Below are 16,101 nucleotides of genomic sequence, written 5' to 3'. Positions count from 1 at the left end.
CTGGAGTGCATCCCTGCTGGGGATTATTCTGGGGGAGGGAGATACCTGCAGGTGGGACTCCCTATGGTGACACTTCAGGGACCCTATGTGCAAGGAATATGGTTCCACTTTACAGGCTGCACACCAGGCTAGGCTTGCTCTGTCAGAAATCAGCCTTGTTGTGCCACAGGGTCCTGCCACACACAGGGACAGAGATTAGGCAGGTCACTGCATGCCCGGGATGTGCCCAAAGGAAAGGACATGACAGGAAAAGAGGGTGTGGAGCAGGATAAGAAAAGCTGCAGGGCTCCAAGGGGAACATTGCTCGACATCCCTGTCAGCACATCTCTGGGTGCCAGGTTACAGACAGCTTCTCCTCAGGCCAGTGGACAGAAACGTTGACATTTCAAAAGTGACTTGTTCCTTAACCACATCTGGGCTGCAGAGAACCTGGAACACTTGCCCAGCCTCCCCAGATTCCTTTGCAGTGCCAGAAGCAGGTGGTGGCCTGAGGAGCCGATTACATCCAGTAAAATCCCCCACACCCCAGCAGTGTGCTCACATTCACCCATTGCAACAGGTGTGCTCTGCAGCACTCAGACATGGATCCATAGCCCTGGAGGAAACAGCCACCTGCCTGCTGCTTAGACAGCATCTTGGCCAGATACAAGTGCTGTGAGCTTCTTGGATGAGGAGGTGGAAGGGAGCAGCTCCCCTGGACAGAGAGCCTGTTTGTGGCTATGGAGGAGCAGCCTCAGTGAGGCAGGAAGTGACATGGGACTAGTGATCATATTTTAATGTCCCTTGTGGCAGGGGTGGAAGGAAGGAGAGCAGGATGAGGCCCCATATGTCAAACATCGTTCAGTCCAACGACCAGGCACACAGGGCTGAGAAAAGCAGCTCTATCCAGGCCTGCCAAGGCCAGATTAGGCCTTGGCAGGCCTGTGCTCCAGGGACTGATGTCAGGGACAATTACCCCCTGCCAGGTAAATCATGCACTTCAGAGCTCCAGTGACATGTCCACACTGCACCTGTGCTGCTGTAAGCACATCCCTGAACTCCATGAGATGATCTTACCATACGTATGGAAGCCAGAAGAGCCATAGGAAGTGACAGAGTCCCCAAAGGACTCTGGGCTTCTGAACAGAGGGTACCAAGCAGGGCCAGGCCAAGCACCTGTGCACACTGGCATCCTTTGCCTTTGTGAGGAGCCAGGCTGGATAGCAACTGTGCCCAGTGAGCCCAGTTTGGCTCTCACATTTTCCAGGTGATCTTCTGTGTGCCAGCTTTGGAGACCAGCACAAGGAGTGTCATGGGTACCCTGCCCCATTGCCATGCGAGGAGGCTGCACGGCAGCTCACAATGCCCATCCCTCCTTTCATTTCCGATACTATTTTTCATCCCCCCTGTGCCCACCACATGTGCGCTCACCTCCACCGGCCCCACACGAGGTTGGGCTCAATGGAGCACCATGGCAGTGCTGCATGGGCACCTCAGGCAGAGGGAACGCTCGCAGCCAGGAGACGGCGAGCCGCTGCTCCCGCAGCAGCTCTGCCCCTGCTTTCAGGGAAGCGCGGGGACGCGAGCCGGCCGCACGCACGGGCGTGCCAGAGTCGGCAGGGCGGGCCCCCGGCGCCGCGGGAAAATGCGCGCCTGCCCCGCCCCCAGGGGGCGCTTCCCGCCAGTCCCGCCCGCGCCGCCCCTCCCACCGCGCGTCGCAGGCTGGGCCGACCCTCCTCGTCCCCGCCCGCCGCAACGATGGCGGCGAAGCCCGAGGGTCTGCCCGCCTTCAAGATGGCCGCCCGCGCTGCCGAGGCCGGGCGCCCCCTCAGGCTGGTGCCCGTCTCTCGGCGCGCGGCCAGCGGCGAAATGGTGCGCTCCCGGCGTGCCGCGCGCGGGCGGGGCGGCGCGGGGCTTGCCGGGAGCTGTAGTGCGGGGCGGGCGGCGGTCACGTGGCGCTCTCGGCAGTGGCCGCGCTGGGAGCAGAGGCGCCAAGATGGCGGCGCGGCGGGGCGGAGCGGTGCCCGCCGCCAACGGGGCCGGGGCCGGTGGCGCTGCCGCCGCGGCCGCTCCGCGGGGCCTGGCGAGCGGCGGAGCTCTGCGCGAGTCGTCTTTCCGCGCCGGCAGCCCCCTGCAGGTAAGGGACGGCGGGGCGCGGCGGGCCGCTCCGTGACACGTGGAGGCCGGGCGCGGCTCCCGCGGCGACTGCACCACGTGTGCTGGAGCGGGCCCGCCGCACCGGCGGCGGGCGGGAGTCGGAGCACGGGCCAGCGGCGCCTCCGCTGGTCCTGGAGTGGGGTGCCCTTTTTTGGGTGGGGGAATGGGGTGCCCGCAGCTCCCTCGCCGGCGTGGGGCGTCGGCGCGGGGAGATTACGGGGTTAAGAGGGGCCGCACCACGGCCACGGGACCCGGCGAGGCGGGTGGCTTGGTGTCCCCTGCGAGAGATGACACCCCGGCCTTGGGTAGTGGGGGACAGGGGGATGCCGCTCGGGTCATTCCCCCGCGGTCCCTCCATCCCGGCGCTGCTCTCTGCCACCTGCGGCCGCGCTGGGGCTGGCGCCGTTTGGGACACCGACACTCGCCGGTTTCGGTGGCAGGAGCTCTGGTTGCAGAGCGTGGCCCGGGCCGGGAGAGGTTTCCCCAGCCGTACCGAGAGCTTATCCACTGGAAGCGCGGTTTTATCCCTAGCAAGAGGTTCCCGCGCCGGGGCAGGTGTGGGGCGCGGCGCTGCCGCTGTCACCGGCCCCGGTGAGCGCCTGCCGGAGCTGGGCTGGGTGCGGGTGCCCTGCTGTCTGGACGGGGAGCGCGGGGATGGCAGCACCCCAGGAGGGGACGCGGAGGCACCTACGTTGCGCCTTTGTCGGGATTTTTTTGGGTAAAGCCCTAGGCTTCTGCCTCCGCCAGGGTCCTTCTGCGTGGCTGAGGGGCTGCGGAGGAGACCCCCCCCATCCCGACCTCGGGCCGGAGGACGCCAAGCTCGTCCCGTCCCTCCCCGACGCGAGCCGAGTGGGCTGCGTAGGGGGGAAGAGAGGTGTGTTTCTGCCTGGTGCTTGCCGAAAGCAGCAGAGGAATCCAGGGAGCATCCTCTGGCTGTGCCGCGCTGGCCGGGCGGAGCCCCCCGGCTTCCCGGGCTTACCCCGCGCCCTCGCCGGCAGCTCCGGCGCTGTAAGAGCAGCCTTGGCAGCCAGCCGGGGACCATGGCCGCCCTGTGCTCGGGGCGTAGCCGCAGCACGCTGGGCACACGTGTCAGCAGCGGCCTTCGGGGGCCTCCGTTGTCCCTTCCGGGGAGCAGAGCAGCGAGCGCACTGTATCCTGCGCCTGGTGGGTGCCGGAGGAGCTGGTGGCCTCGCTTAGACTGTGTCCATTGGAAGCAGTTAGCTCCAGTCCGGGTACCCCGCGTGCCCTAAGCCCACTCTGGGGCTGTGGGCATCCTCCCTTCTCCCCGGCAGTGCTGGTTGCTTGGGCATAGCATGGCCAGAGCCGAAGCCTGTCCTTGAACATTCCCGTGACCCTCTTCCCTGCAGCGCTGCTTAAAGCAAACACAGGGAGCTGTGAAGGAAGGCACGGCAGGTTCCCCCCTTCCCTCCGGGCTAGGAGTGACAGGGGTCTCCGGCGGGGAGGAGAGCTGGCAGGGACGCTGGAGCAGGCTGGGCTGGTTCGTACCTCCGCCCCGACGCACAAGCGATGCTCAAGTGATGAGGGCTGCAGGAGGTGCCCGTCCCCAGGTGGATCAAAGGGAATCCTGGGGGAACACAGCCCAGGCCGGTGACTCACGGCTGTGAGACTCCTTGTTGCAAGGCGCTGAGTAAAGGAAGGCATGGGAGATTGCCCGCCCTCCCTCCCGGGCTGCGGGCAGGAGCCACAGGAAGAGGCCATTTGAGTGGAAGGGTTTTACTTCCCTCCCTCCTAATGTCCAGCGCTGATCACAGCTGGAAAGCTTTTATTACATGTTTTCTTTGGGGAGAGCCGCCCTGTGGCCAGATGGGCAGGGCTGTGCAGCCCCGGGGTGTCCTTCGGATCCCTTTGCCATCTACAGGCAGGGGTCAGGTGGTCCCTGCTTCCCTGGGCTGCTGATGCTCCATCCTGCTGGCTCCTTCGGTGGCCCGGGTACCTCTGCCTGCCGGTCACCGCTGACTCAGGGTTGCACTCCGGGGCTGGGCGTGTGAGCCTGGATGTCCTCCCAGTATCTGTGTGAGGATTAGTCGGGAATTGCAGCCAGGCTGCGCCTAGAGGGCTGCCAGCAGGCTCTGCGCTGCGCTCTGACCAGCACCACCAGCACCAGCAAGGGAGAGGACTGGAGATGCTGGGCAGGAAAACGGCACTAAAACTGCTCCACAGCCTGATCTGCATGGTGGGGTGGAGTGGTGTCCTGGTGTCACTGGTGGGCTCCACTTCTAGGCAGAGAGCCCTGGAACAGGCTGGTCTGGGCTGGCAAGCTGTCTGCTGAGCCCCAAACCACTGTAGACTCCTGCTCCTTAAGGCTGTCATGTCACAGACTGGGGGAATTTGGGATGGGTAGCTTCGGGGCATTGCTGTGGGTGTCCTGGCTTTGATTCCCTGCCTGGTATTGGGCTGCCTGTATGCTGGGGTTGCACAGGGCTCCTGCCTGTGATGTGGCTAGCAGTGCCTGCTTAGTCTTATCAGAGGAAGTCTCTGAAGAGCCCCAGGGACCAGGGGCATGTGGGTTTGGTGCTGTTGTATTTTAGAAACATCGATTTTGTGAAATGCCTGCTGTCTCTCTGGTGCAGTTTACTGCTTGCTAGAAGAGGATTTCAAAGTATTTGCAGCTTCTCTCTAGGGACAAGGTACAGTTTGTTCTGCATGGGCACAGGCTCACGCAAGCTGTGGTACCTACGTGAAACAGAGGTGAACTGCATCATATGTGCATCCCCCGAGTTTGGCTGTGTTCTCACGGTGCTGGTGCTGCTCCAAGGGCAGGAAGATGGGTTGCAGCCTGCTCCTGGCTAGCTTTAGGAGGGAGGTGTACTCTCCCAGGGCTCTGTCCTTGGTGCCCTTATCTTCCCAGCCTCCATTATCTCTCTGCCTAAGCCCATCTACAAACAGGAATTCGCATCCTGTCTCGTGCCGGTGGCACGCTCTCTATGTCTGCTGCTCTGTATGTCCTTTGGCTCTGCTCAACTGGGGGCTGCAGCCTCTGCCCTTGCCCAGCATCTGGCTTTTCCTGGCTGTCCTGCAGCATGGTTGTGTGACACCCTGGAGTGCAGAGCAAATACTTTTTTGAAGTTACCCAAGGATCCCTGGAGCATTCAGTTACCCAAGCATCCCCCCTGGCTGGGGGATTGGAAATAATGTGGGACTGGGAATTTGGAGAAGGAAGAGTAACAAAGGTGGTTTGGTTCTGGATTGCAAGCACAGACCATGTACTCCTGTAGCCTGCAGCAGAGGTATTGGGGTAGGGCTCTGGCAGTGGCAGCTGGCTGCACCCCTCTTGCTGACTCCTGCACTTTTGTTATGAGTTTCGTAATGGTTTTGGGCTTATCTGAAGCACCAACAGCCGGAATTGGAGGAGCATGTGACAGTCCATGGGGTGGCTGGAGCTGGTCAGTCCCTCCCTGTCCTGTATGACCACTGTGTGGTGTTGGGTAGAGCCTGGTGTTTTATCCATTCATCTTTCCCAGTCATGTAGCTGCAGAGTGAATCAGGCAGAAATTTTCAGTGTGGAGGCATCCTGAGTAATTGGAGGGGTCTCGGGCTGAAAGCAGCACAGGCCTTTGTGCAGTGGACTCTCCTGAAAGCAAGGGGGAAGGTCCCCTATGCCACCTTCTGTCCTGCAGCTGCGTCCCACCTGCTTCCCCTGCATGTTCAGGGTGCTGGGGGTGCCCTGCCACAGTTTGCAGCAGAGGCTCTTCAGAGCCCGTGTGTACTGTGAGGAAATCAGTGCTGGTAGTGGGGCTGTGCAAAGTGTTTACCTGGCTCCCCATGCTCCTCAACAGTGCTTTTCCCTTGAGGACGATGACCTGAACTTAACATCGTTGGATGCAGAAACCATCTTAGAGGCTGAAGAGATCCTGGGGACAATGCAGAACTATCTTGACTCCTCTGTGATCTCCATCATTGAGGATCTTTCTCTGAGTGAGGTGGGAGCTCACACCCAGATGTGGGATGTGGTGGCTGGGCTGGCCTTGGCTGTGGCATGGGTGGGGGTGATGGCAGTGTCCTCAGTGGCCAGGTGCTAGGGCTGTATCCCATCACCCTCTGAGACTGTCCCTACCCTTGCAGCAGAGCAAGGCCTGCCTGGATGCACAGAACGAGCTGTCCCTGCTAACTGCCATCACAGAGATCCTGGACAGCACAGATGATGAGACCTTGTCCCCCTTTGACACCATCATGGATGCAGAGCTGCTGACCTCACCTCGTGAGCGGGAGAATACCTCGGTATGGTGGGGGCAGATGCAGCCTGACCCCAGAGCCCATGGGAAGATGCTCAGGCAGGGCTCTGCTATGTCCTAGCATGAGGGTACCCTGAAGTAGTAGGACCCTGGTCCACAGTACCCTGAGATGTACTCTCATGACAGTTCCGATGTGAGAGAAGTGCTCTGGAGGGCCATGCCTCCCCCTTGAGTCTTAATATAGAGCCAGAGATGTGCCAGAGGCTTTGGGGAGCAGCATGTCCCCAGTGGGAGCTGTGTGCAGTGTGGGTGAAAGGGCTGTTTGCTCTTGGGCTTTGTGGGGTGAAGTGTATGGGCACTGTGGGGCTGGGGGTGGCCTGTCCCCTCCAGCAGCATAGGCCTGCCACTGTCTCATCTTCTGTCCATCTTTCCAGTTTCAGAAGTTTCTCACCTTATCCCGCCCATTGCTGGAGTGTGAGAGCCCTACCCTGGAACAGCCTAAGGCTCTCAGGCCTCTCAGCACCAGCAGCAGTGTCTCTGTGGTTGGGAAGGTGAGCAGCTGAGCAGGGCAAGCTGAAGCAGCAGTGTTGGGGTGGTGCTGGGGTAACTGCCTCTGCTGTAGCCCTCAGCCCCAGCCTTCCCTCCTTGCACAGGCATCCTTTCCCTGAGACAATGCTTTTGCAAGGCACCGGTGGCAGTGGGAGCAGGGTCTGCCTCATGTGGTGGGTGCCAGGGACTGGGGATGCTCCCACAGCAGTATCAGGTTTCCAGCTCTGTTGTGTTTTACTGGGCAGGTCAGATGTGTCCCAGCTTTTTGTCTGCCATGGGGCTTTGCTGTAGAGTTGCAGCAGACCCAGTTGGCTGTCCTGGGGGAGTGCTGCTAAAAGCCCAGGAACTGATGTTTGCTGTGGTCCCCCTTCCCAGACTGACACAGATGTGGCCTGGGACCGTGCTACTCATGGCCTTGAGGATCCAGTGCTGCCTAAGAAGCAAGTCTGCAGTACCCCGAGAGTGGACAGGAAGGTGGGCTGGCACCGAGCCCGAGAGCAGCCCCTGCCACAGCGCAGTGATGGGGAAGAAGAAGAGGAAGAGGCTGCCTTGAGCCTGGAGCTAGACAGAAGCATGGAAGCTGTGAATTTCTGTGTGAGCGAGGCAGGGGCAGCGCTGGAGGAGCATGAAGACCCCTGCATCATCAACACAGGTGATGTATCCCTGAGTGAGCTGGTGAAGTCCATGCACCCCTACTGCCTGCCCACCTTCACTGTGTGCCTGGACCCTGACACGGAGCCTGTGGCCAAGGAGCTTCTGAGCAGTCCTGTCTTGCTGGAAATTGTGCCTGGAGAGGGAGAGAGTGTGGAGATCCCTGTGGTTCTGCAACCCTTGACTCCCAACTCCCCTGACCTGGAGCCCCAGCTCCTGGGAGTAGAGGAGACTACCAGGGAGTCAATCCCAGAAGATTGTGGGGAGCTGCCAGGACCTCCAGCCCAGGAAAATGGGTTGGAAGAGGAGAAGGAGGAAAAACTTCCTGGGAAGGAGCCTTCATGCACTACCCCAGAGGCCACCTCCCCACTGGAGACAGCGGCACCTGGAGCCTCAGGTCCCAACCACAGCTCCTGGCACAGCACAGAAGCCCCCGCAGGTGGAAAACGGGAATGCTCTGAGAAGGGACGGGGCCGTGAGAGAGCAAGGAAGAGTCGGAAAAAGAAAGCAGAGGAGGACCAAAGCAAGCAGGCCAGGCCTGGCAGGGACTGTGTAGCCCACCGGCTCCATTCCACTGGCTCTGGACAACCTCATGTCCAGCCACCCATCAGCCGGCAGCGGGCAGAGTGTCCCTCTGTTCAGGTCTCAGACTTCCTGGCGCAGCAGCTGGAGCGAGCCAGGAAGGAGGGGCAGATGGAGCTGCATGCTGAGCGGGCATCTCGGCCCCGGGGCAGGCCTCAGAGCACAGCAGGGACCTTGCTGCCCAAGAAGGTGAAGCAGGAGCTGCAGAAGGAGCCAGCATCCGAAATCGTGAATGTGGCCATGGAGAAAAACAAGACTCTGGTGTCCCTGGAGAAGACTGCACCAAGCGTGGAGGGGCAGCCAGCAGCTGCATGTCCCAGCCTGACAGACCGGGCTGAGGGCCAGGGAGATGTGCAGCCATCTGCTGGACAGAGCAGTGGGGTCTCGGAGGCTGCCTCTCAGCTCCCAGAGCAAGGTGTTGGGCTGGAGCCTGCCCAGAGGCTGCCAGCAGCAGAGCCGAGTGAGGGCCTGCCTAAGGAAGCCAAACCCAAGGCCCTGAGCCTGCGTGAGTACCGCATCCGCATGCTGCACCGTCAGCCCAGCACGGGTGGCAGTCAGGAAGGCAAGAAGCAAGTGGCCAGCAAGTGGCCCAGTGTCCCCGAGCCTCCGACAGAGCTGGCAGAGATCCCCTGCCTGCTGTCACCCATGCGCTCTGCCACCGAGGCAGACAGTGCTCAGAAGGGACCAGACAAACCCACCAGCCCTGCTGCTGTCCCTTCTCCTGCCAGCAAAGCTCCCACTGCTCTGACTTCAGCCCCAGCACCTGCCACAGCTCCACCACCGCCATCAACACCAATGCCTTTTGTTGCACCAAACGTGCCCCCAGCTGCTGGGGTGGCCCCCACTGGGATGCCGCCAGCCTCTGCCGGTGCTTATGCCCTTTACCCACCAGTGCCTTCCTGGCCCTGCTTCAGCCCGCAGCCCATGGGCTGCCATGGTTTGCCCCCACCACCCAGTGCCAGCTCCTCCAGCACTTTTCATGTGGTGCCTGGCCTCCCGCCTCCAGCAATGGCCTGGCCCCCTCCACCTTTGCCACCCCCGCCTCCATTTGGCCCAGGCGGCCCCTATGCCCCAGTTGGGTGGGCCCCACCATCCTACTGGCCTGGAATCCCCGTGCCGCCTCCGGTGCCTTCCCTTGCGTACAGGGACCCCGGAGCAGCAGTGCAGGCCACCACCGCCTTCCCAGCTGGCAGCCACCCTGGCACAGCCCCTCTGCATGGGCAGTCTCCTGCTGCCCCTATGCTCAGCTGCCCGGAGCCACCAGCCTTCCCTGCCCAGTCACCTGCTGCCCCAGCCAGCGAGATGGGGCCTGCAGGTGGCCCAGCCAGGCCTGCTGCTGGCAGGGTGTCAGATCCCAGGAGGCAGGCACGGCTGGCAGGAGAGAGCTCCCTCCCCAAGGCCCCTCTGGCTCCAGCCCCAGCCCAGCCCCTGCCAGCCCCCTCAGCTGCTGCTGCCCAGCCCAGCAGGGTCCCTCCTGCAGTGCCAGTCCCCCAGGCTGTCCCCACCCAGCCTCTGGAGGAGTCCCAAGTGGCAACTCCCAACCAGCTCCCAAAGGCCCCCCCAGCTGCCATCTGCTGCCCAGCAGAGGTGTCTCCTGCCCCTGTTGGGCAGTCCCCTGGCACCCATGCCACGGACAAGGCTGTAGGGCCAGGGAAGGAGGCAGCGGAGAAATCCCTGTTGAAGCCCAAGGCAGCTGCTGAGCAGGAGGTACCTGGCCAAAAATCCACCTCCCAGGCTGTGGCACCACCACGGAAAGCAGGTCGAGAGAGCAGCGTTCCCACCAAGGCACCCGCTGTGCGGCCATGGAGGCACCAGCCACTCCTCAGCCCAGCCCAGCCCAGAGACAGCAGCAAGGACATTGTCCAAGCCTTCATCAGCGAGATCGGTGAGTGGGAGGGCTGCAGGACGCTGGGTTGAGTGTCAGCAGCCAGCAAGGCTGCAGTGCTGCCGGCAGCCTGGGTAGCAGGACCGGTTCCTGGCACTTATGGGGGTGAGGGTGGCAAAGTCATGCCCACAGGCCTGCAGTCTCTTCCCAGTACTCTGCCAGGATGTTGCCTACAATGAATGGTCTGGGCTGGCTGTCCTGAAGCTACTTCCTTCTGGGACTGCAGAGCTGGGTGCTCCTGTCCTTGTGGGAGACACACAGCTGCTGCAGGCTCTGTTACTGGCTTTTCCTCCCCAGTGCTTGTCCCACCATCCAGGGAGGCTGATGTGGGAGAAGAATGGGGTTGGGGTGCATCACTGCAGTGCTGGTGGAATTCTAGCTGATCTGACTTGCTGTGCTTTCTCCCTGGCCCAGGGATTGAAGCCACCGACCTGTCCAGCCTGCTGGAGCAGTTTGAGAAGTCTGAAGGTGCGGATCTGGCATGCCATCCCCTGCAGGGCTCCCTCCATCGCACGCTGGCCTCCCTGGGCTGTCCATGCTCCCTGTGTCAGGGTGGTAGTGGGAGGGCTGTGATGCTGCTACCTGTGGGCTCATGTTACCCTGCCCTGATGTTCTGTCCTGTGGCTGTCTCTGCCTCCATCTCCTTGGCCTGTGGAAATATCTGGGGGTCCCCATGGCAACCAAAGGGGTGGTGAAGAGTCTGTGAAGGAAAAAGGATGTGCAGCCCCTATCATCAGGGAGCTGGGTTTCAGGTGCTGTGCTCTTCCAAGCTGTTCCTGGGGTGCTTTGTTGACCCTGTCCTTCAGCCCTTCTTGTTGCCACTCTCACCTACCTGTTCTTCTTTCAGCCAAGAAGGAGGAAACTCCTGTACAGCCCCCTGAGGAAAGGCAGCTGACAGGGAGCTCTGGGTGAGTAGCAAAACCTTGGCAGCTGGTGCCGAGCATGGAGCCCAGCAGAGCAAGGGCGCAGGGCAGCTTTCAGTCCTGGCAGGATTTGAAGTGTGCTGGGGCTGTGTCTACTGGCCCAGGAGGGGCTGAGCTTGTTGCTGGACTGGGACAGAACTGGCACTTAGCGGGGAAAACTGGGACAAGCAGTGATGGGTATGACCAGGCTGTGCAGTTTTTATCCTTGTAGCTCTCTTGGATCCTCTGTCCTCATGAACTGGCCAGTGGGGCTGATAGAGTGGGTGCCCTAGGTGTGGGAAGTGGGGCTGGGCTTTGCTTGCTTGTGTTTGACAAAGCTCTTTTCCCATTCTCAGGCCTGAGACCCAGCAGGAAGCACCAACCCAACAGGACAGGAAGCCCCCAGACGGCCTGCAGGCCTCTGAGCTGGCCAATGTGGCAGGTAAAGAATACTTGGGACAAGGGAGGGTAGTGTGTCATGTTGTGGCAGGGCTGTTGTGTGTCTGGGGGGACACCTTGGGGAGTGAGGGGGGCTGGGATATGAGGGAGCCCCAGCTGGGTGGGTTGCAGCAAAGGGCTGCTCTTGTAAGCGTTCTGGTGCTCTCCCAGGCCTCACGCCCCCAGCGACACCTCCTCACCAGCTCTGGAAGCCTTTGCCTGCTGTCTCACTGCTGGCCAAGACCAAGTCACCTGGGTCCATGCCCCCGGAAGGGCCCCCGAAGTCAACCAAGCTGATGAAAGCCAAGCCACTGCTCCCAAACAAGATCCAGGTGAAGAGCTTGGTGCCAGCCCCTGCCAGCGCAGCCCCCAGCCACGTCTGCTCAGGAGACCATGACTACTGCATCCTGGGTGCACCGCAGCCCGAGAGCAGCAATATCCCTGGCACGCAGCCCCCTGCCGAAGGTGGCTCCCGCTGGAACGTCAAACACCACCGGGACATCACTATCAAACCCATCTCCTCTTTAACCAAACGGACGCTGGACCAACCTGAGCCCACCCTACCAGCCCCCAACACCACCATGGGGCACAGCCCGGAGCCCCTGGGGATGGCCTGCCCAGCTCCCCTGGATTATCGGACTACCATCCCCAACAAGGCCACCACTGGGTGCAGCAGTCCCCCCACCTCAGTGCTCCTGTCTCCAGCTGCATCCCCCTGCCGGGACCAGGAGGTGCAGACTCCCAGTGCCCAGCCCAGCCATGCTGCTGCCAAGAGATCCCTGCGCTGCTACCGGAGACCCCAGGACTCACCCAGCCCCTCTGCCGACAGCTGGAGGGCTGGCCGGAGCCGTGCCAGCCGTTCTTTCAGCTCCAGTTCAGATGGAGCTAGTGAGTCCTCATCTTCATCTTCATCCTCGTCCTCCCGATCCCGGTCACGGTCGCTCTCCCCACCTCCCAAGCGGTGGCGAAGGTAAGCAGTGGATTGCTGCTTGCTCTTGGGGCAGTGTCTTGGTTTGAAAAGACAGGTGTCTGCTGAGGAGGGCAGGAGCCTGTCTTGAAATTGAAAATGTAAACCCCCTCCCTCCAAATTAATTATAATTTTGAAATTAAGGGGCTCTCAGGCAAAGATATGGGAATAGGAATAATTGTTCTTTACTAGGAAAGTTAAAATAAAAATGCAGTAATACAAAAAACCACTGACAGTCAGAATACAACCTGATTAAATGGTGGCTGCCGTCATTCTGGAGTGACAGCTGTGGTTCTGTTGAAGCAGTGATCCTGTAGAAGGGCGAAGTTTTTGTCTGAAGGTCCAGTGGTGGTATAGATGGGCCTGGTCTTCCTCTGGGAATCCTGTGGAAAAAGGCTCCCCTGGGTTTCAAAATATCAGATTTTTCTTTAGGTAGGAATGCTTGGCTCCTCCCTGTGGGTGGAGTATCTCACAATGGGATGATGTAATTTTATGCAGTGAGAGTCAGTGGCCCATTAACTGAAGGTATTTCCCTGGATGGAGGATGGGTCATAGAAAAGATAAAGAAAACTGTCCCACCTGGTTTTAACAGCTGGCCCATTAACAAAGGATATGCCCCCCCGCCCCCCCAACACTGGAGTTATGAAGGGTGGATAATGGAGAGAGATAAAGAACACTGCTCCACCTGGTTTCAACATGTGGTGATAGAATAGGTACTTCTGGTTACATCTTTCATTGCAACCTAAGACAGGCAGTTGTCCAGTGGCCGGTTTTTTGCAAGAGCCCAGACACATCTTTATGGTCCTGCTAGATGGCTGGATTTGATGCTTTTGTCCTTGTGACCCTTCTGAAGAGATGCTTGGCTCACAGAGAGTGGGGAGCTGCAGCAGCACCCTGCCCATCCAGTTCTGGCTGAAGCCCGTCTGGGCCCATATGCCTGCAAAGCCACCACTGAGCCAGACTTCCTTACTCCTTCAGGAACACCCAAAACATGTTACAAGTCCTTGGCTGCATCTTTGCTTCTGGATGCTTTTTCTGGAGTATTATAGTAGGTGTTCATATTTGTGCTGTGGGGCTGCTGCAGCCCTTGGTATAGAAATGAGAGGAGCTACTGTGGAGCTCTCCAGGGAGCTGCTGGAGGCAAGCAGGGAAAAACCTGTCTGGCTTGGCTGCCTCAGGGGCTTTCTGTTCTCCTTATCCAGGAAAGTGGGACACCTTGGACTCTGTGGGATGCATTTCTTTCAGAGTCCTTGTGCATCGGAGTGATGTGCAGCCTGTCCCAGTTGGGCTGGGAGGTGGTGAAGGGTTTCTCCTTCTGTCATTCTCTTGGTGTTCAGCTGGTTCTGGAATGTCCCTGGGCATGAGGGGCCTGTCCAACCAAGACCCCTTCATTGATAGCCAGTAAATGCTGAGGCTGGAGCTGGAAAGGGCAGGTATAAAAGTGCCATATTCGATGGATGTGCAGCTTGGGGATTGTGAAGCAACACGTCTGGCTTGGCTTTCCAGCAAATCAGCTGGCCTTGTGCTGGAAAATGTCCCCATGTACTGTGCCAGCCTGACTTGCTGTCTTCCAGGAGAATGTGGCATAGGAATATGTGGCAGAGTCAGGCAGCATGCCCTGCCAGGCCTGGGTTTGTCCATGGCAGGACCACCTAAGGCCAGCATGTCTGGAGAGGGACTGTGCTCCTGGCTGGAGGCAGCACAGCTTAATCCCAGTTGTGTTTCAGTCCTGCTTTCCTTAAGATTTCCCTGGCCCTGCTGGAGAAGCTCTTGAAGTCTCTGTTCACATGGCTGTTGAGCACAATGTGGATATAGTGTTGTCCTGTGCATCGTGTGGGGCTCAGCACAGAAGTCCCAGCCCTTTGTGAGACCTCCCAGGCACAGCCCTGTGCTTCACAGTTCCCCCATGACTATTTCTTGCTCTTTGGAAGCTGTGCCTCCCTTTTCTCTGAGGCATTGGGAGACAAATGGAGCAACTTTTCTGTAATGTTGTTGCTCTGGCACTCTTGGACAGAGGCTTCCCCATGCTGGGGATGGGTCCTGTCTGAGTGGGATGCTGGATACCATGGGGACGATGGATATCTTTTTCTACTTTGGAGCCTTATGATGCTGGACAAAGGGAGGGCTCAGCTATATCTCTCCTTCCCCCAGGTACCGCTCAAGATGTTCCCACAGCTCCTCCTCTCGCTCCAGCTGTGGGTCATGTGGCAGGTCCCGGGACAGGTCCTCATCCTCATCATCAACATCCTCCTACTCATCCAGGTGCACATCCCGCAGCCAGTCCCGCTCCCCCTCGCCCCGTGGGAGGAGTAACAGGTGGAGAAGGTGAGCATGGCCATCCTGCAGGAGTGTGAGCTCTCCCCAACCCATCTCCCAGCCTTCTGTGGAGGGGTGATGGAACCACTCCTTCAAGATCACTCTTCTGAGACCCCCGTGATTCTATAGTTAATGTGTCTGGTTTCTGCCCTGGCAGATACAGTTATGATGCACAGGACCACTACCAAAGGCAGAGGATCCTCCAGAAGGAACGTGCAATAGTGAGTGATGGAGGGCTGGGAATCTGGGACTGGAGATTTGGGGGTTCACAGCCCCTCTGTCGCTTCAGAAACAGAGGGGGTTTCTGCAGGGGGGTGCAGCCTTGCCAGCAGCATTGCTGGGAGGCCCTGGCCAAGGCACAGTGTGGTGGGAGGCCATGCAGGGAGGGTGTTCTGTGCGAGAGGTCCTGCTCATGGATGGGGCATCCCTGCCCGCAGGAGGAGCGGCGAGTTGTGTTTATTGGCAAGATCCCCAGCAGGATGACCCGGTCGGAGCTGCGGCACCGCTTCTCTGTGTTTGGGGACATTGAGGAGTGTACCCTGCATTTCCGCTCTGAGGGGTAAGAGCTGTGGGAAGATGGGTTAGTCCCTTCTCAGGGATGACCCCTCTTGGCCCTTTTCCCATTACTCAAGGGGATGTTGCAGACCAAGGGGGGACACAAACATAACTGTTGCTGCTGATCTCCTCCAATGTCAGGGATAACTATGGCTTTGTCACCTACCGGTATGCTGAGGAAGCCTTTGCTGCCATCGAGAGTGGGCACAAGCTGCGGCGCCCAGACGAGCAGCCCTTCGACCTGTGCTTTGGTGGCCGCAGGCAGTTCTGCAGGAGGAACTACGCTGACTTGGGTGAGTTGCACAACCTCCAAGTTAGGGGTTGGGCTCCCTGGGTTCTTCTCTTCTTTCCAGAGGCATAGGAGTCCCCATCCTTGGGGTCAGTCAGGGTTGGCAGCAGAGCCACATCCAGGAGCTGTCCTGCCCTGAAGGATTGAATGTGGGCTCCCTGTCTCTCCAGCACTGTGTTGGAGGCCGGCCCAACTCTGGGTCTAGAGGCTGGCAGGCGAAACAGGATAAGAAGTTTGCTGTGGGAATGGCCAGGACTGTGCCAGTGTTTCCATGGGCTTAAGACAACCTCTCCCCATCTCTTCCAGATTCAAACCGTGAGGATTTTGACCCAGCTCCCGTCAAGAGCAAGTTTGACTCCCTGGACTTTGACACTCTGCTGCGGCAGGCACAGCGCAGCCTGCGGAGGTAGCGGCAGGCAAGGCGGAGCACCCGCCCCCACTTTTATACTCAAATACAAAAGGCAAAAAAAGAATGGAGAGAGAGATGAGATTTTTAATAAAATGAAAAAGGAAAAAAATTTGTTTTATAACCAATATTTAAGGAGGATGGGTCATTGGCCTTCAACTGGAGCAGTCCAGGCAAGTGGCAGCCCTGGGTTTGCCCCAGACATATAATAAATACGGATGCCCAAACAGCA

General features: G+C 59.4%; 1 protein-coding gene across 1 annotated transcript; it reads left to right on the top strand.

Moving 5' to 3' along the window:
* Positions 1–1,450: 1,450 nt before the first annotated feature.
* PPRC1 (PPARG related coactivator 1) lies at positions 1,451–16,101 on the top strand. The gene is made up of 14 exons (XM_050975965.1): positions 1,451–2,116; positions 5,934–6,077; positions 6,220–6,375; positions 6,764–6,880; positions 7,254–9,996; positions 10,411–10,464; positions 10,844–10,904; positions 11,255–11,340; positions 11,508–12,306; positions 14,455–14,628; positions 14,777–14,840; positions 15,057–15,178; positions 15,316–15,467; positions 15,770–16,101. The coding sequence occupies exons 1-14, from the start codon at positions 1,451–1,453 to the stop codon at positions 15,871–15,873; spliced, it is 5,442 nt and encodes a 1,813-aa protein (XP_050831922.1). The 3' UTR covers positions 15,874–16,101.

The sequence above is a fragment of the Serinus canaria genome, chromosome 6 (assembly GCF_022539315.1).
Source record: "Serinus canaria isolate serCan28SL12 chromosome 6, serCan2020, whole genome shotgun sequence".
Lineage (NCBI taxonomy): Eukaryota > Metazoa > Chordata > Aves > Passeriformes > Fringillidae > Serinus > Serinus canaria.
The sequence above is the reverse complement of the archived record's forward strand: the minus strand, read 5'-3'. Positions and strand labels throughout refer to the sequence as shown.